Source organism: Musca vetustissima, unplaced genomic scaffold (assembly GCF_032173495.1).
Source record: "Musca vetustissima isolate MV318-11 ecotype Yass unplaced genomic scaffold, APGP_CSIRO_Mvet_v1 utg704, whole genome shotgun sequence".
Taxonomy (NCBI): domain Eukaryota; kingdom Metazoa; phylum Arthropoda; class Insecta; order Diptera; family Muscidae; genus Musca; species Musca vetustissima.
In genome coordinates this window covers 821,516-848,709 of record NW_026876336.1, presented here as the reverse complement: position 1 = coordinate 848,709, position 27,194 = coordinate 821,516, and the positions used below count along the sequence as shown (strand labels likewise).

Here is a 27,194-nt window from a genome sequence, read left to right as displayed (position 1 = left end):
TTTTTTTTACAGATGAATTTTAATTTATGAATTTTAATAAACAATTAACACCAATTTTATCAAGTATCATTATGAGGGAATTAGTATGAAAAGAGCTGTTTTACTTAGATTATCTGCCAAATTTATAGCTGTGGCAGAAATGATTTTTTATTTATGTAACAGTAGGTGTGTTTGTTTACTATATATTTTCTAAAAGTGTTTGTTACTAGATGTCATAAATCTTTAAAATAATAACAATATTTACCGACCGATTGCAATATTTTCCTAGTATAAATCAAAATACATAGTTTTTATAGGTTCGTGTATTATTTTAACTAATATGTCAAAGTAAATTCAAATCTAATTGAATTTAAAATCATTTATTACAGCATTTATCTGGAAGAAATTACTCTGTTATGAACTCATCAAACATTTATTGGTCTTCCCTACATCGTTTTTGAAACGAAATCATAAAACATTGATTTCTTGCGTTTTTAGTTTTATGTCGAAAATAAGTCCATGTGAAAACAGCACCTTTTATATCTAACAAGCTACTTCATTTACCTGGAGATATTTTGCTCCCTGTATAATTGTGAAATGAACAGAGGCATATAAATATTACATAAAATACTAAATTACTTTTAAAAATTATTTTCCTTGAACGAAAAATATAAATATTGCTTAAAAGAAGATACCGAGTAATTTTTAGTGAACAAGTAGACGAACACACCCACTAATTGTATTTTGACAAGTGGCACGAGGGACGCTTTTTATTTAGGGTTTGTCGACTTGCGGCATCCCTTATCGGCATTCCTTCCATGTCTCTTTCTCAACAATTCGCTTTTTAAACGGTGTCCATCACACATCATTCGCAAATTTTCATCTTTCCACTTTGAATTGCTTCTTTATCGGGCATTTCTTCTTTCTCCCTCATTTGTACTAATTCGAGCGAAGTTGGTGGCAGTTCTTGCTACACAGCTGTCAGTTGAATTGTCAAAAGCAAAGAGATAGAAAAGAAAATTCATTGCAACTCTCGAAATTGTTTTGTGGCAAAATTTATTGTGAATTTAATTGCAAATACATTCCAAGGGGCGAAAGGTCGTAGAAAAAAGTAAATACGGTATAATTGCAAATGAAACAATGATACGCGAAAGAAAAAATAGCAAAAAACTTATTGTTGATATATTTCTCTCTTTTTTCATTTGGCTGTGACTCCGATGAATCACAGTTTTAATCAATTGAATGGAAATGACGGTTTCCAGTGCTACACAAAAGAAATTAAAGTGTTAAATGTTGTTAAGTGCATTTTGAGGTGGCATTGAAAAAAATATATAAAATTCTTGAATTAAAGTGCGCAGCAGTGTTATTCCTTTAATAGCTTCCTTTTATGTTTTGTGTTTCTTCCTTTTTTTCACCCACTTTTTTCGTTCGCTATTAGTTGTTTGCTTGCATGTCATTCAATTTTTCTGACAATGGGTAAATGTCATTGCCTATTTGCGCTTTATTCTCGCCATTCTAGAGAGGAAGAATACCCTCGAAAACAGAGAACGATTAAGTGTCCAACATTCACAGTCAGTCAGCCACTGTCTCTCTTTTCATGAAGAAAAAATCGAAACTTGGGTCGTAGTCGTGTAAATGATTCGTAACCGATAGATACCAAAGATTTGAACCCTCAGTGAAAAAAAGAGAGAATTGTAAAATAAAAAAGAAATTATTAATTTTTTTATATTAATAAATTGTTATTAACAATTCTAGCCCGTCAATTGAAAATCTCTTCGGAAGTGTAAAAACTAAACTAAAAAAAGCTACAGAAAAAAGACCAAAAACCAAAAGTACAAAACCTAAAATTTCTGACACCTTTTAGGTGTTGGAAATTTTCCTCAACCGTTTTTTCTTTGCTTCCAAAGACTCCTTGGCTGGCAAGGACGTAGAAATTTTGTTCCAGTTCAAAACGCCTAGCATTACCAAATCGCCACCGTCATCATGGATACATTAATTCCCATTGTTAATAAGCTGCAGGATGCCTTTACCCAGTTGGGCGTTCACATGCAGCTGGATCTGCCACAGATTGCTGTGGTAGGTGGTCAATCGGCCGGTAAAAGTTCAGTATTGGAAAATTTCGTGGGCAAGTAAGTATGATTTTGAAATGGAAAAAAATATTTTCATTATAACATTTTTCTATTTTTTTGGGTAATAATCAATGTCGCCCCTCATAACTGTCATAGTCGTCGTTGTCTTCGTCGACGACGTCGTTGTTGTTCGTAGTCATGTATAAGGGGTTCTTATGTGACTCCGCCCCCTTTTTCTCCTTGCAATACCAGCAAAAAGAAGAAAAAACTAAAACATCGTTCAATTTTGTAAGCCAATGCCAAATACGATTGTCAACGTTTGGAAAAATCAATGGCATTTCCCCACTGTTCAGGGTTCGGTTGTCCATTCAATGTTCTACTTGTGACATTTTCTTTTATGTCTGATGTTCGTTGGTTCGTTTTATTGTCTCTCTGCTGCCTTCCAGCCTACACCACTAATGTACGAAATTCCTAGTAAGGCTCTCCAAATTCGTTAAGTGGTTGGTGGGTGGTTGGTTTACAAGTTTCGTCCTTTGGAGCATATAGTTAATATTTTTTCTCATATGTATATGGGGGTTTGCATAGAAAAAAATTGAATTATGATTATTGATTTCGAAAAAAATTAAAATCTAAAAATATTTATTTTATTTCCTATACAAAAAAATGTAATAGAAGGTATTCAATTTAAAATTTAGATTCTTAAAGAAAAAGCCCTTTGGCTAATAACTACAAAATATTTTTAAAATACCTACCGATAATCGATTAAGAAAGTCCAATGGAGATTCGTTGGAGAAAAGATGATTTTGTCGGTATTTTATCTAGTTTTATGAAATATATAAAATAATTGGTGTTCTGTTACAAGGTTAAATAAAATAAATACAAATTTGAATAGATTCCTATATATAGAAAATACTATTATTATGTTAGGCAAAATTTTTTATTGAAAACTTAAACAAAATTCATAAATTTAAATCTCTGGATTGCCTATTAAAAATTTCAAACCACAAATTCCAGTGTAGACACAGAATTACACATGTTTCATATACTATAGAAATAAATACTATATGATGTGCAATTAAAATAACTATATATATGCATTTTTCACATATAATTGTTCACATTTTCATGAAGTTTAATTTGAAATTTCTTACAATTTTTCGCTTAAATTTCCCTCAAAATTATTTACTATTTAATTTTGAGCTAATAATCTTTAATTATAATCATTGTAGCTAAGTTGCTTTTGCCAGTGGCTGTTTCAAATGGTGATTCCTTCTTTATATTTTAATTATTGTGTGGCCAAAGTTTATTTTATACATCATTTAAATTAAATAATTTTATTTTCACTATTGCTCTGCTTCAGAACATACACTAATCTTCTATTAATTGATTTTTATTTGGATTTTATCTTTATAAATTTGAAAAGTTTCAGCACTTTATGAGTACGGAATATGGTCTGTATATTATATAACAAATATGTACCACTTTGCTATATTGGAACATACATTCATTTATGGAAATACCCATACATCTCTGTTATCTTATTAGTTTTGCTCATTTTCCCTTCTTTCTCTTTGTGTGTACAACTTTTTTTTCGTTGAATCTGCTTCTTACTTTTACTGCTTGCAGAGTTTTATCAGCAAGAAATTAATGAAAAAGTATATAAATGTAAGGCATGATTATTATGCTGCTATCTATATATCCATATATGTACATAAATACTTATAATCATAAATTCAATTGTTTTTAAGTCTCACATTTTTTGCATAGTTTAATTGTCGTGTCGTCGTTTATGGCAAAGAATGGCAATGTCAAAATGAGAGTGGTTCACATTTTGTTCATTCATGATTTGTTACTCTTTCTCTCACCCAGTGTGCTCCACAGAGAAGAAAATACTGTTTCTCTGTGACACTTAGCCCCCATACCACAAAGAACAAGTGTCACACTCACTTGTTCTCTTGTGTGTTATGGCTTATCTCGCTCTCATTTTGTATGTTATATACTCGTCGTTTCCTGTTTCCTCAAATAGTGTAGTAGTTTTATTTCTGTTTTTGGATTTATTTTTTGGTTCTGTGATAAGTTTTGTAAAAAGGGGGTTTAAAAATTATTGTTTGCTTTCCCCCCAAATTATTTACATTTCGGGGGTTTTCATATCAGGCCATTGTTGTTCTTCTTTTGTTGTCAAAAACAAAGAAGTATGCATTTGCTCTTTTTGTTTCTCTCATTCTCTCGTATATACACTAAGCTCTGCTTAAATATTGTTGCTTTGTCTACGCATCTGTCTTATTTTCTGTGTGTCTCTATAATAGTAAAATCGATTTAATGCTACGTTTATTTACAGTTTACTACCCTTGTTTTGAAATTAAAGCAAAATAGAAAACAAATGTAGATATTTTTTTATTTTGTATTGAGTATATTTACCACCCCACTACCCCCAAATAATAGATCTCTCCCCATGTTGTTCAATTGTGAACACGTTTTGTAACAAAAAAAATGTTTGCATAAAAATCCTTTTGGAGTCTGTATCAGTTTTTCTTTTCTTTTGTTGTTATAATTTCATCGATTCTATATCATCTTCCTCTTATTTTCTTCTTCTCCTTCTCCATTGTCAAGTTGTATGGATGGCTGCTGCTCTATCTACAATCTGAAATAGTTTGTCAGATAGAATTTTTCTATGTAAATGTCATGAACTTTTAACATTTTTCTTTTGCCTAAGAGAGTGTCTTTCTTTTCACTAGTTTCTATGTCAATGTCCTATATATATTTTTTTTTCAATACACTTGTTTTCTTTGAAATTACTTGAACTTTTTCATGGCAAAAATCGTTTTCTTTTTGTACAATGGAGATAGTTTTCTTGCTTTAGAAGGCAACGTAGAAGGACTTTCAGGGCAGGAGAAATGGAAAAAAATAATGGAGAAATTGTGGGTATTAAAGAATTTGCAATTATATAATCATATTTTCAAATGAGGAGCCTAAAGAGAGAAATTTACATTTTTATGGTCTTAAATTTTAATAAAAAATACTAGATAACAATTTATTCTATAAATTCCATTTTTTCCAAACTGAGATTCAAATATTGCAAACCTCAATACGTTTATTTTTATAAAAAAATGTATTTATTTATATGTTACCACACGTTAGGCCTGAATTAAATTTTGCTGTTACATAAATAGCATTTTATATGGGGAAAACCAAGTAGAAGAAGAAGCAACAGTATTTTCCAAAAGCAAATCACACTTACAAATCAGGCAGGCAGTTAGGCACCTGCGTAAATGTCGTCCCCCCAAACAAAAACACAGTAACAAATTTATAACAAATGTGGATACAAACAAATACCACCATCATTCATTGACTGAACTGATGGATGGATGGATGAGCTCTGAAAATTTCATTTTTGTTTAATGAATTCTCTCCAAAACAATTGTTAACAAAACCATAACAGTTGTAATTGCAAGTGAGCTATTACAAATGTATTTTTTTTTACTTTAAGTCAAACCATTAGAGGAGGTTTTCATTATCCACATTTGTTTTTGGTGTGATATGAGTGAGGTTTGCTGTAGTGTTAATGACCCAGTTTAGCATTTTTTTAATAAATAATTAATTTGAAAAAAAAAATATACAACAGGTTTCACTTTTAGAATGTATTGTTTTTTTATATTTTTCTTTGATTAGATAGGCCTAATTGGTTAATGATTTTCAACCAATAAAATAACAATGATTTTGAATAAAGAAACAAAATGCAACGCAAAAATATTGATGAAAATTTTACATTTTAAAAATTCCATACTTTAACCCTAAAGAGAAGACAAATAAATACTTATCTTACGGCCCCGTCGAGGCAACTGAAATAGGAATGGGAAATCTAGTTAAATTTATAAAATCTTCAGGAGGGTTGACTACGGTTTGTGTGGCTTTTCTAAACATTTATAGGTTATTAATTAAGGTAATATTTGTTATTTTTGTTTGTATTTTGAACCAGTAGAAATTTTGTATTGAGACCTTGTTAAAACTTTTATATTTTTAGAATAGATCATGGTACAATTATAAAAGGTAACAGCAAATCCCAGCTGATTTGATTCCAACGTTATACTACTTTCAATATGAATTTGACAAATTATGTTTTTAAAAATCACCCAACAGGAAAATTGGGAACGCATACAATTTAAAATTGTTCTTTATTAAATGTGCTCCTGTATTCAATTTACTCAATCTGCCAGCTGGGAAAGTTTGAGGAAGCAAATCTTTCTTCAAGGAATAACTCGCTATTCCCAGCATTTTCATATGTGTTACACATATATAGCATTTCCACATTAAATGAAACCTTTTACAAATTAAATGAACCCTTTTCCAAATTAAATGAACCCTTTTCCAAATTAAATGAAACCTTTTCCAAATTAAATGAAACCTTTTCCAAATTAAATGAAACCTTTTCCACTTGAAATGAAACCTTTTACAAATAGAATGAAACCTTTTCCAATTGAAATGAAACCTTTTACAAATAGAATGAAACTTTTTCCAAATTAAATGAAACCTTTATTCTTATCTAAGGAAATATAATATTTGCACTAATTTTAAACCAATATTTGAAAATTAAATCAAAGAATATTCACAAATATAGTTGTATGGCTATGTAATTAACATAAATATTCTTTAATTCGGTGTGATTTCATTTAATATCTTAACATAAAACTAAATAAATAGTAATACAAACTGGGGTATTTCTTGACTTTTTAATAAATAAATATTTAAGAACAAGAATTGAATACCCGGTCCTAAATGCGAAATACTTATTTGACTTAATAAATTGTTGATGATAAGGTAACTGCTTATCTTAATGAAGGGGTTCCCGACTTGCAGCTTGTGGGATTTTCAAAACTGTCTATAACGTAGTTAGAACAATCTTGCCGAGTAAGCTTTTGAATACTTCGCTCGATTACATCAACAATGTTATGTTCCATTGAAACGTCACACAGCTCAGCTCTTGCACATAATTTTATTTTTGAAAATGCATTTTCGATTGGATTTAGCATTGGAGAATAAGGCGGTAAGAATTTAAGGTTGCATCTTTTGGATTCGATCAAATTTTTTATGTCATGTCGCTTGTGTATTTGAGCGTTATTTTCCAACTCTGGATTGATTTTCTCAAAGAAAATTTCTATAAATAATTTAAATCTATCTGCATTGACACTGGAATTAGAAACGATTGTGTGATGTACAACTCCCGCGTTGTTTATTGCTGCAATTATAGTGACATTACGACCTCTGACCGTAGGCAACACAATGTGTGCTCTTGTTCCTTGTCTTGAACGGGCTTGGGTTCTTCGTATGTGAAGATTAAATCCACACTCATCAATGAATATTAATTTTTCTCCTTGTTGGGGTATCCATTTTGTAAAGTCTTGAGCATATTTTTGTCTCAAGCCTAATGTTCTGGAGTCATTCATTCGTTCTATTTCAATAGAGGCCATCTTAAACGTAATTTTTAATTTCCGTAATCCATATTCTATGCAGCTTGTGGAAATATTTATTTCATTTTCTCTCAAAAGTTTAGTTTTTATGGCTTTGAGGGTAATTCCAGGTTGACTTTCTATATAGAACTCGATCAGACTTAAAACTTGTGGTGTCAACAACTTAGTTTTATTTCCTCCACGCTTATTTTCCTTCAATGTTCCAAAATTTTGTTTGTAATTACTTCACATTGTCGAGAGTTTACTGTTTTGGATGTTCATATTATCGAGAGTTCACTGTATTTAAAAATAGCAACGTTTAAAATAAATGCGAACCTGATTTTAGCTTGGGAACCTGAGGAAGAATCAATATCCTCGCCAAGTATTACAAGTGGAAATGCTCCAGAACCTACCGAAGCTACATCTACAAGACCCCGAAACAAATTGGGTCAGTATAACAAAATAACAAAAGACATGAAATTGTTATTATTTAAATTCTATGAAGAGGGGAGAACCATTTCCGAGGCTGCAAATTTAACCTGCATAAACATAAATTCCGAAAAAAACATTTATAAGAAGATACAAACAAAATTTTGGAACATTGAAGGAAAATAAGCGTGGAGGAAATAGAACTAAGTTGTTGACACCACAAGTTTTAAGTCTGATCGAGTTCTATATAGAAAGTCAACCTGGAATTACCCTCAAAGCCATAAAAACTAAAGTTTTGAGAGAAAATGAAATAAATATTTCCACAAGCTGCATAGAATATGGATTACGGAAATTAAAAATTACGTTTAAGATGGCCTCTATTGAAATAGAACGAATGAATGACTCCAGAACATTAGGCTTGAGACAAAAATATGCTCAAGACTTTACAAAATGGATACCCCAACAAGGAGAAAAATTAATATTCATTGATGAGTGTGGATTTAATCTTCACATACGAAGAACCCAAGCCCGTTCAAGACAAGGAACAAGAGCACACATTGTGTTGCCTACGGTCAGAGGTCGTAATATCACTATAATTGCAGCAATAAACAACGCGGGAGTTGTACATCACACAATCGTTTCTAATTCCAGTGTCAATGCAGATAGATTTAAATTATTTATAGAAATTTTCTTTGAGGAAATCAATCCAGAGTTGGAAAATAACGCTCAAATACACAAGCGACATGACATAAAAAATTTGATCGAATCCAAAAGATGCAACCCTTAATTCTTACCGCCTTATTCTCCAATGCTAAATCCAATCGAAAATGCATTTTCAAAAATAAAATTATGTGCAAGAGCTGGGCTGTGTGACGTTTCAATGGAACATAACATTGTTGATGTAATCGAGCGAAGTATTCAAAAGCTTACTCGGCAAGATTGTTCTAACTACGTTATAGACATGGTTTTGAAAATCCCACAAGCTGCAAGTCGGGAACCCCTTCATTAAGATAAGCAGTTACCTTATCATCAACAATTTATTAAGTCAAATATGTATTTCGCATTTAGGACCGGGTATTCAATTCTTGTTCTTAAATATTTATTTATTAAAATGTCAAGAAATACCCCAGTTTGTATTACTATTTATTTAGTTTTATGTTAAGATATTAAATGAAATCACACCGAATTAAAGAATATTTATGTTAATTACATAGCCATACAACTATATTTGTTAATATTCTTTGATTTAATTTTCAAATATTGGTTTAAAATTAGTGCAAATATTATATTTCCTTAGATAAGAATAAAGGTTTCATTTAATTTGGAAAAAGTTTCATTCTATTTGTAAAAGGTTTCATTTCAATTGGAAAAGGTTTCATTCTATTTGTAAAAGGTTTCATTCTATTTGTAAAAGGTTTCATTTCAAGTGGAAAAGGTTTCATTTAATTTGGAAAAGGTTTCATTTAATTTGGAAAAGGTTTCATTTAATTTGGAAAAGGGTTCATTTAATTTGTAAAAGGTTTCATTTAATGTGGAAATGCTATATATGGCAATGGCTCAATTATAGGAAAGATGTGGAATAGATAGAAATATAAATTTGATAGATTTTCATTCATATTTTTCAATTTTTATTTTGAGGATTCGAAAATATTTCATTTTCAAAATAAAAATAATTTGATGATAATTTGTTTGTTTATTTACATTTTTCTGTCAAATGAGTTGACACTAGTAGAACTTACAACAACAAATTTCCATGTGGTTGTTGTATCGTTTTTTGTACAACAACACTTGCTGTTACCTTCTATTATTATACCATGAGAATAGATGTACAAGGTTGGTGTGATATTTAAATATTTCAAATTTTTTATACCCTATTTTTTTAACAGCTATCCACGTTTTTTTCGAAAGAACAAACATTATCCATAATTGTTAAAATGCCCAGATTAGCAGAAGAAGAAGTCTCTTAACTAATATTTCAAAATATGAGATAATATTTATTTTATGATAATCGATGATGGTAAATCATGACGTTATGATTACTGGGCATACACAAATATTCTCATGTCGATAAACCACAATTGTAAGATGATTCATTGGGTTAGTCTCTACAATTAAAAAAATATCTCATGAGCAAAAAATGTTGTGGCGTAAAATAATTGAAATTTTATATTACTAATATATGTGGGCAATATATAAATATACATATAGATTTTTAAGGGTGTATATATGTATATATACTAATCTATATTATTGCGTGTCAGATCTAAAGAAACATAAAATAATTGTTTCCAGCTATTGTTTATTTTTATTTTTTCTCAAAATATATTGAATCACAATGTAATTGCAAAAAAGGAACGTAGTATTAATTAAATAAATAACCAATCATAGCATCTGCTGATGATGAACGAACGACACAACAACAAAACAACTTGAAAAGGCAAAAAAAAAAAAAATGGAAATTGTCACAATCGTGCTATGTACACTTTTGACAGACCTATGGATATTAGTTTATTTATCAGTTTTGTTTTGATTACCAATACTGTTATGAAATAACTACAATGCTTATCTTATCGATAAGTTATTATTAATCATAGTCAAATGGATTTCTGGCATATTTTTATTAGAACAAAAATAAAGCCAAAAGTAAAAAAAAATATTTTTGTAATTTCTTAAGTAAATATGGCAAAGGAGTAACGATTTCAGAATTTCATTATAGTTGCCGCTATTGAAATGTTGCAGACATACATTGAGATTTATAATTTCCATGTGGTGACATTGATTATTTCCATTTGAATATACAAATACAACTACCAATAGTTCGTACGAAATGTAATTTGTTTGTTAAAAAAAAAATCTGTAGAAAAAATTTTCATATTTGCAAACAAAGAATACAAAATTGTTAACAGGTATGAAAATAATGAGAATTGTTTAATATTATAAATAAATGATCGTACATTTTTTTAATTCAAATGACAAACATTTTCTATTTTTACAGAGATTTCTTGCCTCGAGGTTCAGGTATTGTTACAAGACGTCCCTTGATTTTACAACTAATCAATGGCATTACGGGTAAGTTATTTCCCCAATCTATTTAGTGGTGAACAAATTAATATCATGTTTTTGTTTATATCCATTCATCCCTCCACCACAGAATATGGCGAATTCTTACACTGTAAAGGTAAAAAGTTTACAAGCTTCGATGAGATACGCAAAGAAATCGAAGATGAAACAGATCGTGTTACTGGCAGTAACAAGGGCATATCAAATATACCCATCAATCTTCGTGTCTATTCGCCGCATGTTCTCAACTTGACCTTAATCGATTTGCCCGGTCTAACCAAAGTGGCCATTGGTGACCAACCGGTCGATATCGAACAACAAATCCGTAATATGATTTTACAGTTTATACGCAAGGAGACATGTTTGATATTGGCTGTAACTCCGGCCAATACCGATTTAGCCAATTCGGATGCTTTGAAATTGGCCAAAGAGGTTGATCCTCAGGGTATACGTACAATTGGTGTCATTACAAAGCTAGATTTGATGGACGAGGGTACCGATGCCCGTGACATTTTGGAAAACAAATTATTACCCTTGCGTCGAGGCTATATTGGTGTGGTCAATCGTTCACAAAAAGATATTGAGGGTCGCAAGGATATCCATGCGGCCTTGGCTGCCGAACGTAAATTCTTCTTGAGTCATCCATCATATCGTCACATTGCTGATCGTTTGGGTACCCCCTATTTGCAACGTGTTTTGAATCAACAACTGACAAATCACATTCGTGACACATTGCCCGGCCTCAGGGATAAATTGCAGAAACAAATGTTGGCGTTGGAAAAGGATGTGCAAGAGTTTAAACATTTCCAGCCGGGTGATACAAGTATTAAGACAAAAGCCATGTTACAGTAAGCCCAATATTTAATTTAATAAAAAAAGCTCAAATTAATAAAAAATTAAATTCCTCTTTTCAGAATGATCCAACAATTGCAGTCAGATTTCGAGAGAACCATTGAAGGTTCTGGCTCAGCTTTGGTAAATACCAATGAATTGTCAGGTGGTGCTAAAATTAATCGCATATTCCATGAACGGTAATTTTACATAAAAACGGCACCACAATTAAAAATTGAGCTAAACATTCTTGCTTGCTTCTCCTTCACCCCCTATTACAGTTTACGCTTTGAAATTGTCAAAATGTCCTGTGACGAAAAAGAACTGCGGCGTGAAATCTCTTTTGCCATTCGCAATATCCATGGTATTCGTGTGGGTCTGTTTACGCCCGATATGGCTTTTGAGGCCATTGTTAAACGTCAAATTGCACAATTGAAAGAACCCGTTATCAAATGTGTTGATCTAGTCGTACAGGAATTGTCTGCTGTTGTACGTTTATGCACTGATAAGGTACGTATCACACTTTTCTCATCTAATTTGATATGTTTGATTTATCGATTGATTTGTGTTTCCTATATCCATTTATAGATGTCACGTTATCCTCGTTTACGTGAAGAAACTGAACGCATAATTACCACACACATACGAGAACGTGAACAGTTGTGCAAAGAACAAATTTTGTTACTAATCGATTTTGAATTGGCCTATATGAATACCAATCATGAAGATTTCATTGGTTTTGCCAAGTAGGTGTTGTTGTTTTGTTAAGATGATTTACATTGTAGCTAATATGATTGATAGTCAGCGCTCATATGAAAAATATTTCTTTCAATATTTTATCAATTTATATCTACAAAAACTTGCGAGGATTTTAATAAAATATTTTACTCTTTAAGAATTTTTATCTGCAAGTATTCGTAACTTATACGTTCATATATTTTTTATATAGTTTAATGAAAAAATTAAATATCTTATGGTTACCTATCAATCATGTTCTATAATGTGTAAAGTCCTTATATTTAAATTAATTATGATTATAAACATGCTTATTTTTGTTCTTTCCCAAAAGTGCTCAGAACAAATCTGAAAATGCTAACAAAACTGGTACACGTCAACTTGGCAATCAAGTGATCCGAAAGGGTCACATGGTTATACAAAATTTGGGCATCATGAAAGGTTTGTATGCAAAATCCGAACATTTTCTTTTTCATACCAACTAAATATCAGTCGTTAACATTAAGACATTTAATTGTGTTGAGGAATTTGTTTTTTTTTAATTTCTATTTGTTTATGATTTTTATTGTGTGATTATATAGTAATTTGTTATAAGTTTTCTAACTTGGAATGCACGAATTTGTTTAGGTTTTTTTACACTAGACCTGTTGTATGAAATCCCCTTTCCCCTTTATCATTTCGTCTTGTACTGTTTCACAAAATTTTTCGTTTTTTATTCATTTTTTTGTAGCTTTGATGTATTATTTACCTCGCGCTATTGGTTCGTATTGAGATGCGCTCTTTCTTTTTTGCAAGTTATTGAACAAAATTTGTTAGAGTTTTTTTAATTATTTTTTGTATGTGTTGCATTAGAGATTTTATTTTCATGTTTGTTTTTTGTTTCATTTCTTTCCAAGCATGTTCAGAAAAAAAAACAAAACATTTGTGTATGTGTTTTTTCATATTTTTTGTTTTGTTTTGCCACACAAATTATGTTTATTTTGCAATATGTAGGGAGAAAATAATGTTATATTTTATATCGCTTATTAAAATTTCATCAAATATTGATTTATATTGAAAAACATAAAATAAAAAATTAAATAAATGTGAATTATATTAATTCCAAGGCAATTTTGCTTTGTGTCCTAGCCATGCTAAATTGAATAGGAATTTATTATCATTATTTTTTTTTTATTTTCAACTCATATATCTCATATAACCATTTTGTTTATAATGTATCTTAAAAGAAAATATAGTTTTAATTTTTCTTTCCTTAATATTTGTGACACTTCTATCTGGGGAGGAGGTAACCATTGTTTTCTTTAAATCAATATTACTCTATGTATGCTAGTCCAAAAAAAAAAAACAAACATCATATTTTATCATGAATGTCATATTGAAAATAATGTGGCAAATATTTCAATTTTTAAACTAGGAGAATTTGGATAACATTGGGCAAATTAAGAGAATTTGCTTCAAAGCAAAACTTAAATATTATTAATTACCCACATTAATTTAAATAAAAAATAAAATTATTCCTATTGTCATTGAATGAAATTAAAATACATATGTTTTCAATATATCTCTTCTGTTTGAAATATTATTTACTTATTTGCCAATATATTTACAGAAGAAAGAATTTCCAATTTGATAATAAAATGAGTTTTTCCTTTCATTTTTTAAGAATATTACAACTATTTTGTGTTACAATATAAAATTTATTTATTTTTAAAATAAATAAAAGAAACTAGCAATGTTTATTTTCTCTTTTCATTTGCTTAATAAGATTTTTATTTACATATATGCTGCTTCATACACATTACTTTTCTTCTACGATTCTTAACACATTCTTTGACATCATCATCACATATTCAATTTGTTTATCAACATTCAAATATAATTACTGTGGAAAATTATAAGCCGAATTAATAGTAAATAATTTTATTGTTTGTATGTTTTACCTTTTTAATTTAAGGTGGTTCACGTCCATATTGGTTTGTTTTAACGTCGGAAAGTATTTCCTGGTATAAGGATGAAGATGAAAAGGAAAAGAAATTTATGTTGCCATTGGATGGTTTGAAATTGCGTGACATTGAACAGGGTTTCATGTCAATGTCAAGACGTGTTACATTTGCATTGTTCAGTCCAGATGGACGTAATGTGTACAAGGTAGGCCGCCGAGATCTTATTTGCCAAGAGAAAAACCAATTCTAATGTTTTTTTTTTGTTTTTGTTGTTTTCTAGGACTACAAACAACTTGAATTGTCCTGTGAAACAGTTGAAGATGTTGAATCATGGAAGGCATCATTCTTGCGTGCTGGTGTTTATCCCGAAAAACAAGAAACTCAGGAAAATGGTGACGAGGTCAGTATTGTTTTTTGTCACTTGCCAAATAGCTACCGTACAAACATACATACATAAATATATTAATGTTTTATCTATATATGTAAAAAAATAGCTTCATGTTAGTGAAACAATCTGAAAAACAATCATCTGCAATGTCGTTTTATCAACATTTGTTGTTCTAACAACCATAAATCATCCATCCATAGAATCATCATTTAGCAGTAATAGCTTTTATATATTTCAATATTTTCAGTTTTCCTATTTTAGTCGATTCGATTTTTTTTAGTTTGTTTTATTCATAAAATACCGATATAGTCTTCATATAGTTTATAAAGTTTAGCATAATATTTATCACAAGGAAACAAAACGACATGCTTCCAATTATATATTACCACGATTACAACCATTTAAAGTTACGATAAATGAATTACGAAGTATCCACTCTCACAATACCCAAAGTTATGATTGTAGTTTTTGCCGTTTGATTTTAATTTATTTAAGATATTATTTTATTGTTAAGAGTCAACGGTTTACTGTGAAGGAAGTGTCGTATTTGAAATATTAACCATATTCCACAACACAGTTATTTTTTACATTGAATACTTAATATTAAAATGATTGGATCTCATAATTTTTTTTTATTTTTCAAAAATTGTTAGATGAATAGTTGTTTTGTGGAGTAATTTGAATTCCATAACAAGGACAATAATTACGTCTTAATGTTGTTATTACCGAAACAATTTCTCCATGGAAATTTAAATTCCCAGACCTAGCACGTTTCATGATTAACAAATTTACTTGATCTTATTGCTACATTTGTTGTTTTTAGATCTCTATTTTTCCACATTATGTGACATTTTCAAAATGAACTGCTGGGTGACTGAATAAATATTCAGTTAATGCTTTAAACCGAAATCTAAAAACCACAAACACAATAAGTAATGTTACTCGTATCACATTTCCCTTTTGTCAATACCAGAAAACCTTTATCATATTCCCATATGAATGTTTTACGATATTAGAAATTAGTTTCATATAATTTTCTAATATTATGTTTCCACATGAATGCTCCACACAGACACAAACAAATATAGTTAATAAACATAAACATTAGTGGTAGTCTCTATCTATCCCCAAACCTTAAAATATTTAAATATTTTCTAAAATGATTAACCAATATTTATTCCTATATATATTTTCTTACTTCTATTATTTCATCAATGTTCGGACAAAATAATAATAATAAAAAAATGCCCGTGTGTGTGTAATTACACTACAACAGGAAGGACGAGAGGTTTGTTCAATTTATTTTTGTTTTTCTGTTACATTTTCCTCTACCAAAAATATATGCATATTCATCCAAGAGATCACATAATGAATAGTAGATTTTTGTAATACTGGTGAAAGAATATTTTTAATTAATCAAAACAAAATAATTTACAAAACAACTGATAATGGTTTCAGTCATATTGGTTTTTTCTTAATGGACACATGAATTGGTCTTAGCTGTTGTTGTTATCTCTTCTCATTTTGAGTTCATATTTGGTTTCAATCTTTGGTTACTACTACCATTTCCGTTTCCCATCATCAACTTTGTTTTAGCCAAACAATTTTTAATATATTTTTGTTTCCTTTTTTATTTCATCACGTTTGATAAAAAATAATGATAATTAAAATACGTACGACCAAACAAAAAATCTCAAAACCCAAACCATAAACAATGATATGAAAATGCCTAACAGGAGAAAGTATGTGAATTTTCTTTTGTATTCTAAGTTTGTGATTTCGTTTCGTTTGGTTTACTTTTGTTTGTGTTGTATTTCTTTTTACTTTGTTAACATTTCCTTCCTTGAAACGCTTTAACACATGACGAACCAATCAAATCAGCATTTGCTTTTTTATCCAAATGATAATTGATTTTTGTGTTCTCCTTATTTTTCGTTACAATTCTTTGGTTAAAAAAATCCAAGCTCTGCGTTCTTTTTTATATATTATTTGCCTCTCATTTTATAGTATTTTTAATGGTTTTATTTTAATGCTAATCTCTTGGTGTATTTCGAATTAATCCTAAGAAATGCATTAATAACTTTTGTACATACCACGATGTGAATACAAACAAATAATCAATGTTAAAAGCCAGTTTCAATGCAATAATAAAACTTTTGTTTATTTGGTAAGCTTCAAAGTCAAGTTTGTGTATATATATATATATATATATATATATATGTAAATAGTTAAATATAAAATGCAATGAGTTAATATACTATATGCGGAAGAATCAAACTCACTTTATATAACAACGTTTAATGTAGAAAGAAACTCGAAAAAATCCCAAAGAAATTAATTTACAACACAAATGCACCTTGCTTAAGAAGTCACTTTGACTACTGTAGGAAACATCCGTAATAATATTTCATTTCAATTTCTATTCTTGCACTTTCAATTAAATCCCCGTTTTGGGTTTCAAACTTCTACGAAACTGACTTTTAGGCTTATGTCCAATTTTATTACCAAATAAATCTTTATTCCCTTAGGCCAACTAACAAAAAGTAATCTAACAACAAAGTTCTCTATTAACGATTACTACTAATCAAATTTCTATATATACCTCTCTCTGTGTGTTGTTCCCAAATCTATCTACCTACCTAACCGAAACTACTATGCAAAACAAAAACAAAGAAATCAACAATTTCCTTTTTTATATATTTTGAATTGAAACTTATTTTGTATAAACAAGAAAAAAATAACTCGTTTGTTTTTAAATTAATTTGGTTAATGCAATTACGAATTGTATACGTTTTTTTGTTACATAAACCCTACAAATTTTGGATCTACATACTTATGTTCAACCTTTTTTTATTATTCGCGTAGCAGGCCAGTGTTGAGACCTCCACAGATCCTCAACTGGAGCGTCAAGTTGAAACTATACGCAATTTAGTGGATTCCTATATGAAAATTGTCACAAAGACAACACGCGACATGGTACCCAAGGCCATTATGATGTTGATTATTAATAACACCAAGGATTTCATTAATGGTGAACTTTTGGCCCATCTATATGCCTCGGGCGATCAAGTAAGTTTTGATAGAGTAAACAAAAACACAAATACAACGATTTTAATTTGACAAAATTTTCTCGCCAGGCCCAAATGATGGAGGAATCGGCTGAAGCTGCTAGCAAACGTGAAGAAATGTTGCGCATGTATCATGCTTGCAAGGATGCTTTGAGAATTATTGGTAAGTTTTTTAGTTCCTATGACAGACATACAAACACAAATTAATGATAGTATAACTATTGGAAACAATATATGGCTTTTAAAATGAAACATCAAAAGCAAGCAGTGGGAGGGGCACATGTTCCTCATGTAGTTCAAATATATATATATATATATATATATATACAGTTCAAAGTTCCGCCATTTGCTTATGATAAATAAATTTAAAAGCTTTATAATTTTAAAGAGCCATGTAAGCATTCTTGTGTGTCGGTAAACTTTAAATGAAAACGACTAACTCATTGTGATTCTAGGTGATGTTTCCATGGCCACTGTATCGGCTCCATTGCCACCACCTGTCAAGAATGATTGGTTACCCAGTGGTTTGGATAATCCACGTTTGTCACCACCCAGCCCTGGTGGACCACGTAAACCTGCACCATCAGCCCAGGTAAGATTTCAAATTGACAAGGAAAAATAAAGTCGTAGCTATTACGACTTTCCTCTTAAAAAATACATTATTATAAATTCTTTGACCGAAATATTTAGTCCAACATTGAACCCTATTGAAATTGAGAAGAATCGCTTCGGGTTTAGATAGAGCTGCAATAAATATTTTACTTGCAGCTCTGTCTAAACCCAATTAAGTCTATCATAATATCTGTTGACTTTGAGATCGGTTCCGATTTCAATTTAGCGATCTCATGTAGTTTAATGGGATTTTATGTACATGAAACACCAGAGACTATATGTCTGTCTATTTGACACACTATTTTACACAGACGACCCGGATCTGCTCCCACATATAATTTCTTTATGGGTTATAATATAAAACCTAGGATGAAGTCGTCCTTACTTGTTGGTGTAAAAAGGATTCAGACAAACTACCGCAATTTATTTCATTTATTAAGTTTTTTTCCTTTTTTCATTCATATAATTTTTTTCTTGTAATATTTCAGCCTGCAGCTGGAGGCCGCGGACCCCCACCTCCACCCGCTTCTGGCCGACCTGCGCCAGCTATTCCAAATCGCCCTGGCGGCGGTGCTCCACCATTGCCTGGTGGCCGCCCAGGCGGTGCTCTTCCACCACCACTATTACCATCGTAAGTACAGTTTTCTTTTTTTATGTTTTATTATATGTTTTTTTCTGTTTCCTGTTTGATTTCTTACTTTTGGTTAAGGTTTTTATTTTTTTTTAATTTATCTATTAACTAACTTATTTTATATAATAGAGAATAACTTAACTTATTTTTATCGTCGGTTGGGACCTCTTTTTTATTAGAAAATTTAATTGCAATTATAATTGGAAGTAAATAGCACAATCTTTTTTAAAAGATGTTTGACAAAGGAATGCCTCTTAGAGAGTTGGGTGAAACTTTTAGATTTAATTAAAAATACAAATAATTTTTTAACTTTAAATGCGGAACAAAGCTTTGTATATGTGAATTGGATTCTGAAATTCTTAAGGGAAACATTCGGTATTTTCAATTGTTTCATGTTCCAAAAATATATCGTAGCAAATCCAGAAAACTTTCGATGAAAAAAACATTTTCTTTTAGAAAAATCTCTTATATCAGAATGATACTTACTCGTTTTAATTAAAAACAAGTATTTTAGTTTTCGTTTTCCCCCAAAGAGGCCTTTCTTTATTTAAACAACAACATAAAGTTTTTTTTTAATCTTTTTTCTTTTGGTATTTTGTTCACAATTTTTATTTTCTAATTCGCAAAAGAATACAACTACTGATAATATCAATCAATATTAATATCACGTTCATATCGTGTTGTCTTCTATTTTGTATCTGTATTTTTCTACAATGTTTCTTCCCTTTTTGCCACCCGCTCTCTCTTGCTCCTACTGTTGCTGCCTTGTTGTATATACACAATTAAAAATAAATCGAACAGACGTCGTTAAATACTGATCTCAACAGCTAACTAAAAGCAAAAAACAAGCAAACAAACATAAAACTAACATGCAACAGACAACGCTAAATAACCAACTATAATAAGAAAATAAAAAGAAATTATTGCCCATTAAATAGGAAATATGTTGAGCCAATGGTCAGAGGATGTTAAACAAGTTCGCAAGCCCCCCTTAATCCCTTTACTCCATAAATACATAAAAATACATATGTATTTTGAACATGTTCCAAGTGAAGTGATTTAACATTAACCTGCCCCCCTCCCCCTCTTGTCTCCATTAATTAAATAAATTAAATATCAACCACAAACAAATATAAGTTTATTGTAAACCAAATATTTAAAACAATTATAATATATCTTAGCAAAAAAACAAACATGAAAAGTTGAAATAAAAATAAAATAATTATATGTTGTTATATTGAAAACAAAAGAAAAACAAACTAATGCTTATCAAATTTTTAAAAAGAGGTGTTTTGATCAAAGGTCTCTTGAACAAATAACATGGGTATTACAAATTGTTGTTCTTCTTTTTATAATTTTAATTAAAAAGTAAAATATTTTTTTTTTATTATTTTGTAATTATATTAAAATACAATTATCCCCATTACTGCCTTATTATTTTTTTAAAATGATTTACATTATTTTTATGTTTTGCGTGCGTTAAAAAAATCGTCAAAATTTTTTTCCTGGCAAAGGGATTTTTCTAAAAAAGGGGTTTCAAGCCAAACGATATGTTTTCTTTGTATGTTATAATTAAAAACTTGTTTTTAACTTACATTGTAATGCACAAATTATTATTATGATGATGATGATGGAAATTTCACATCTTCATCATTTTTGTAAATGTCTGTATTAACATTTAAACAATGTCCATATATTTGCTTGTGTCTCTTTTCAAATAACTCTTTTCGTAACCAAAATAATACATCCATGAAATAAATATATAAACACAGACGTGTTACCGGAGCCGTTGGCAGTGCCATAACCCAGCAGACTGGTGCTAATCGTTACATCCCCGAAAGTATGCGTGGTCAAGTAAATCAGGCCGTGGGCCAAGCAGCCATGAATGAATTGTCGAATGTTTTCGCCCAACGTTTCAAGTAAACAACGTTTTTATTTTTTTTTTCGTTTGGGTTACAATGTTATTTTAGAATATTAGATAAACAAAATAAGGACAAACATGCAAATTGTTGTTAATTTAAATCTATCTCTCTCTCACTCTCTGAACTATTGAATATGCAATAATCATACACGCAACAAAAAAAAAAAGAAGATAAAAAACTACTCATCATCTTTGCAATTAAAAACAGAGATATGAGTTATCACATCAAAATCTCTATATATGTGTAACTCGCTGATAATGCTCGTGTTTGTAACTAACTACAAATGTCATATAAAACAATACAATATAAATTGTGCATCCCCTCCTAGCCATTTTCTAAAATTTAAACCAAATATTTGTAAAAAAAACTTGTCTTAAAAACATGTCCTTTGTTGATGATTGAATACCTCTTTCTCTCTATTTATTGTCTCTGTCTTTGTATAAATAATTTAACGCCACAAAGCATATTATTTTGTTAATTTTTTTTGTTTCATTTCATTTCCATAATTATTTTTCATTCCCATCTTTATTAATTTGTATTATTAATAATTATATTAGGTAGGTATAATTCAAACATAAAAACACATTTGCCAACTATACATATATTTCGTAATACCTGGGCTTACACAAAACAAATTAAGAGAAATGTTTTCATTATAGGGCAAATGTTGACATTGATGTCAAAAATTAATTTTCGTTTTTTAAAATATTACTTTGAAAATGTATTTATAAAGGTTTAGGAAGCAGTTGAATACCTACAATAATTTGCAGTAAAAATGGATGTCATTTAATTGAATAATAAATGACATGTGAAATTATTTAATTGCTTTAACATAGAAAAACGCTAAATTGGCATTACAGTTTCAATGACAACTCTGTCTATGGATGTCAAATCTCATGTTAGGCCGTAACATTCTCAATTGGTGAGTTGGTATTCATTAAATAGGTAATTTATTAAGTGGATAGCTGCAGCTTTAAAAAGGGCTATTGAATTCTTTAATTGAAGCCCTAATTGGGGATTATTTCTACTGATTTTGAAAAAAAGGTTTAAATATTTAAATATGTTGCCATTTTCTGTAGATTCTTGCTTCCAATAGATCCGGCCATCCCTGGAATTTTTGTTTAACGTTAATGTGTTCCAGACCTTTAATAATTTAAAACGTTTTTGCTATATTTTTTATAAAATAGCTTTCCTTGCTTTCTTCTTAATATAGAAAACATTTCTCTAGACACAGTTTTTTTTTTCTCCAACAAATCCCCCACAAAAAAATAAAACAAAACACATTTAAAATTTATTTATGTTCTATAAAATAAGAAGATCTCACAAGAAAACGAAAAAATTAAATTATTTAGGGAAATTTTCGTTAAAAAAACTAAAATATCTAACGAAACATAATTATGATGAATTCACATAAATATAAATATTATATATCCAATTAATACTCACTATACTCGAATATTGGAGCAAACCAAAAAGATATACATATAAATAATAAATTATTTCATTGTTGCTAATGTGTTTTTGTGTAGTTTTTAAACAAAACTCTAATCTCAGTAAATAATTATTACTACAAAATTATTCCAAATATTACATACATATATATTATAATGTTATTTTTAACATACCACACTCGTATTATAACAGAAACATTCCAACACACAGTGAAATTTAAAAAGAAATTGAAATAAAAAAGTTGCTAATCTTTGTTTTTGAAGAAATATATATTTTTTAATTTAAAACTTTTTTTTCGTCTTCAAAGTTCTTCACATGATGATTGGCCATTCGCATAGGCTCAATATAGTTCTGGAAATTTCCAGAGGTGCCAGATATATTGCCGGAATTTATTTTTTTATTATTTGAAATTTATTTTCCCCCTATTTCTTTTTTTTTTTTTTTTTTTGAAATAATTCTTATATACGAATATGAAAAAAAAACAAAAACAAAATATGTTATTTGCTGTTATTGTAATTGTTTATATTTATAATAAATGTATTATTGTGCATTATTGAATATATTACTAATGTTAGAGTACTACAGCAGCAGCAGGCATTATGTAAAGTTTTATCAGCTTATAAAAATGAAGTAAAAAAGAAGAACGAACATTCCTTGTATAGAGAAAACAATATAATATATAAATAGGTGTCTTTTGTTTCTCTCAAATAAAAAGTCTATAAAATTCCATGGAAATTATTGAGATAACCATCATGAAAATTCTCTAAAAAAAACAATGCCTTTTTCTCTCTATCTCTCCCAAAACACCCAAAACAAGAAGTTAATTACTAACCTAGTTAAAACAAACAAAAACATTTTTGAGTTTATTCATAGTGAATGAAGAAAAATTAAAAAATGAAACGAAATATATTTGAGTATATAATTATACATATTATACATTATTATGATTATATGATTTTATATAGTATATAAAAAACAAGAAATAAGGGACATTATTGAACAATGATAAACTCGAAGCAATAGCATATTATTATAAATTATATATTATTCCTTTCATCAATGACATGGTCGATCGGTCTCTTTGAACTCGTATTTTCACAGCCATGTTCTATATCTTTCCATCAAAAACAAAAGATGATGATAATGAAACTCACTATTATACTATATACATAAATATACAATATATATAAAAAAGTAATGAATAATAATATACATATGATTGCATTACCAAGAAGAAACAAAATCCCCACAAAAAATATAGAAAAATTACAAATGAACAAAAAAAAAAAAAACTATATGATTATGATGAATTAATAAAAATTAATAACATAATAAAAAATAAATTACTAATGTTAAATAAAAGAATATAAAATTTATTTTACTGTGTTCTTCATGATTTTTTTAAATAATAAATAAGTTGTTATAAAATGAGTTAGGAAAGCGAAACAAATAATCTCCTTCGTATCTAGAGCAGATTAACTACTAACTACAATGAGAGAGAGGCTGGACATATGGAAATGCATGACAGGAGAATAACAATTTTAAAAACATGTAGATCTCTTTTGAAACACACGCACTCACAACAATCATAACATAAGGCGAAAACATCCCGTAATTCATGTCAGTTATAGAAAAATCGATAGAGAGCGTGAGAATATCAAACTATAAATCAGGAGAAAACAACTGTAATGTTTGAAAGGGATGGAAACACAGAATCTGTAGAATTATTATTAAAAATTATAAAATAATGATTTTTAAACTATTTATATAAAATATAAATAATTAGTAAATATTATTTTATGAGCCAGGTTAGGGAAGAAAAAAACATTGAATATTCTTTATTTATAATGGCAAATGTAATGACAGCCTACGCCTATAAAGGAGTACAAATGAACGACTGCAAAGTTATTATTAGTAGGAATGGCATACTATTTTTTAACAATCACGAAGGTATTAAAGAAGGTCTTTGGCAGGGATGTGTCATATAAAAATGAATTATATAAAATATATATTCTATGCAATGAATATATTTGGGGTTTTCGATTTATGAGGGTATGAATTATAGGCTTTTCTATAGGTTCATACAGATATTGTATATTTTGTATTATCAATTCACTAAATGCTTACAGATTTTGAATACAGGTACAATTTTTTTTTAATGTAGTTAAAAAAACGCACGTTGATTTGAACCTCACATTGCATAGAAGCTAACATTTGCAAATGGTTTGTGGTAAAAAATACAATTTCGCATAATATCTTCCCTATGAAAGTAACTGCTTTTCCCTTCTCTTCCCTTTCTTGTAACAACTTTAACTATATAATTTTTCCTACTTCCTTCCATACTCTTTCTTTTTAATGGTTATGGTTATGCACTAATCGCTTCTTAAAATACAAAAAATAGGTGAGTGGTGATGGTTTTTTCTTCAAACATTTTGTAAAATGTATTATTATTTAATACTCTTTGAAATTTGTTTTTATATATTATAATTATTTCTTCAAAAAATTTATTAATTCAACAAAATTCTATCATATTTTTCAAACAGCCGACCTGTGCCCAATGCACCACCCAAACTACCCGAACGACCCTCATATTATGGTAATACAACGAATGGACGTCCCTTCTAAGAAGTTGTCGTTATGTAAAAATACCCCCAATCATCTGTAAAATGAGTTGCCCCCTCCTGGAAAGTAAATACAACTACATGCATATATACAAATTTTATATAAGTATAATTAAAAAAAATGTGAACGACTTTTTTCCTCCAAGTCAGAATACGCTTGTAAGGCGCTTTAATGCAAAACAAACGAACATACACACACAACCACATATATTCATAGAAATTAATATAATATTAAATAATAAATCTATTTATAATTATAAATAATAAAGTACATTATTTGTAAGGCCGCCTTTATGTAAAGTAACGTTAATATTATAAAAAACACACATACACTCAAAATAAAATATATTTTTACGAACGTTTTTTTTATAGAAATAAACACATTTTAAATTCCTTGCAGAGAATTAAAAACAAAACAAAAACACACACACACAAAATGCTATTATATATAGAATTTAACTCATAAACAAAACTCAGTATATAAAGATCAAATCTTGTGTTTTTCTTTTTGCAAATTTATATATTTTTTATTATAATTTTAAAATATACCTGCTAAACTTTCATTTCCTATTAAACTATTGTACATAAAACATAAGTAAAGGTTTCTTACAAAAAATACAAAAAATAAAAAGAAGAGAGAGAAAGTAACAAATAAAACTAATTATTAAAACAAAAAAATAAATGTGTTTTATTTTTGAAATTAATAAATGTGTTTTATTTTTGAAATAAATGAATGAGTCCTATTTTTATTATTTTTTAAGGTCCTTCACATCAGCATAAATCGAAATGGTTAATTTAAAATTACCTCAAAGGTATAGCTTCAAAGTGTAAAAAATAAATATATGGTAGAGATGGAAACACTTTATTTATACTTTTTTTATCAAAAAAAAAAAAAAAAAAAAACTAGATAAAGTCTTCTAAAAAATATTTTTTATAAATTTTTGTAGACCATTCATTACTTACCTTTTGTATTTAAACAAAAATAAATTTTCTTTTTTCTTTAATAATAAATAAAACCAAATATAATTTTTTTAGGTTTGTTGTTTTTAGAAATTGTGATTTTTATTATTTCGAAAAAAATTTTTCATTACAATGTAAAAAGTGTATGAAGAAGAATTTTTGCTTACAAAAGGGAAATGTTGTTGAAAAATTTGCAAAAGGTAAAAAATTTTTGAAAATGTTATTAAGAAATGGAAATTGAAGGAAGGAAGGAAAATACAAAAAAGCTAAAGCGAATAAATGGATACCTAAATTCGTTGATTATTTTCAATTTTTTTTCGATTGTACCTGAATATTTTTTAAATATTTTATATATTTTTTAAATTTGTTATGGATTTTTTTGGAAACAATAATTTTACAGTAAAAATATTTTTATCTTGTAGTCTGTGAATATTTTTTTGTCTTTTTTGTGAAAAAAAAATATTTACTGTGAATGTTTTGTAAAATCTTGTCATTTTACATTTTTTGTAAACATTTTCTTGAAACACATGTTATAGTTTATACAGAAATTGAATACATTAAAGTTTTTTTGGAAATTTTAAAGCAAATAATTATATATTTTTTCCTTTGGAATTTTTAATTGAATTATTATTATTTTTTTAATTTTTATAATACAAATTTTCATTTTTATATTATTGCAGAGCTAGCTACGGCAAATGTTCCACCCAAGATGTTAATGGCAAAACAATAGATAACTCCTTAATAAATAACAAAATGAAAATTTAAAATTTTTCAATAATTTCAAAAAATGTCATTTTATTTTTGAAATTATTGAATTGTATTGATTTCCAAGATTTATTGTTATTAATCGAATTAACTTGTTTTATTGTTTAATATTATTTTTTATTTCAACAATTTGCTCTTGTAAAAAAACGTAAAGGGGGGTTTTATTTATGGTTACCAATTGTGGGTTTATTCATTTTTTGTTTTTTTTTTTTTTTTTTGTAAGTCCTTCTTTGTGTGTCATGTCCAATGTTTTGTGTTTGTTTACTCATTTTGTTACTCAATTCA

General features: G+C 28.8%; 1 protein-coding gene across 6 annotated transcripts; it reads left to right on the top strand.

The window, feature by feature from the left end:
- The first annotated feature begins 1,934 nt into the window (after nt 1-1,934).
- Nucleotides 1,935-25,198, top strand: LOC133338859 (dynamin). 6 transcript variants are annotated; one of them, XM_061546970.1, is made up of 16 exons: nt 1,935-2,108; nt 10,917-10,990; nt 11,073-11,829; nt 11,896-12,012; nt 12,094-12,322; nt 12,401-12,558; nt 12,882-12,988; nt 14,502-14,695; nt 14,771-14,890; nt 16,155-16,166; nt 17,744-17,947; nt 18,016-18,109; nt 18,402-18,538; nt 19,047-19,189; nt 20,962-21,108; nt 25,107-25,198. In XM_061546970.1, the coding sequence occupies exons 1-16, from the start codon at nt 1,963-1,965 to the stop codon at nt 25,186-25,188; spliced, it is 2,721 nt and encodes a 906-aa protein (XP_061402954.1). In that variant the 5' UTR covers nt 1,935-1,962; the 3' UTR covers nt 25,189-25,198. The 6 variants fall into 6 exon arrangements, with proteins under 6 accessions (XP_061402954.1, XP_061402956.1, XP_061402955.1 ...); XM_061546972.1 differs by lacking the exon at nt 16,155-16,166 and having other exon boundaries at nt 17,747-17,947; XM_061546971.1 differs by lacking the exon at nt 16,155-16,166.
- Nucleotides 25,199-27,194: the final 1,996 nt, after the last annotated feature.

Bases quoted from the DNA above. Each gene is read 5' to 3' on its own strand.
- LOC133338859 (XM_061546970.1), top strand. From the start codon at position 1,963: ATGGATACATTAATTCCCATTGTTAATAAGCTGCAGGATGCCTTTACC. The intron at 11,830-11,895 runs GTAAGCCCAATA...TCCTCTTTTCAG, and splicing joins AAGACAAAAGCCATGTTACA to AATGATCCAACAATTGCAGT. The intron at 17,948-18,015 runs GTAAGTTTTGAT...TTTTCTCGCCAG, and splicing joins TATATGCCTCGGGCGATCAA to GCCCAAATGATGGAGGAATC.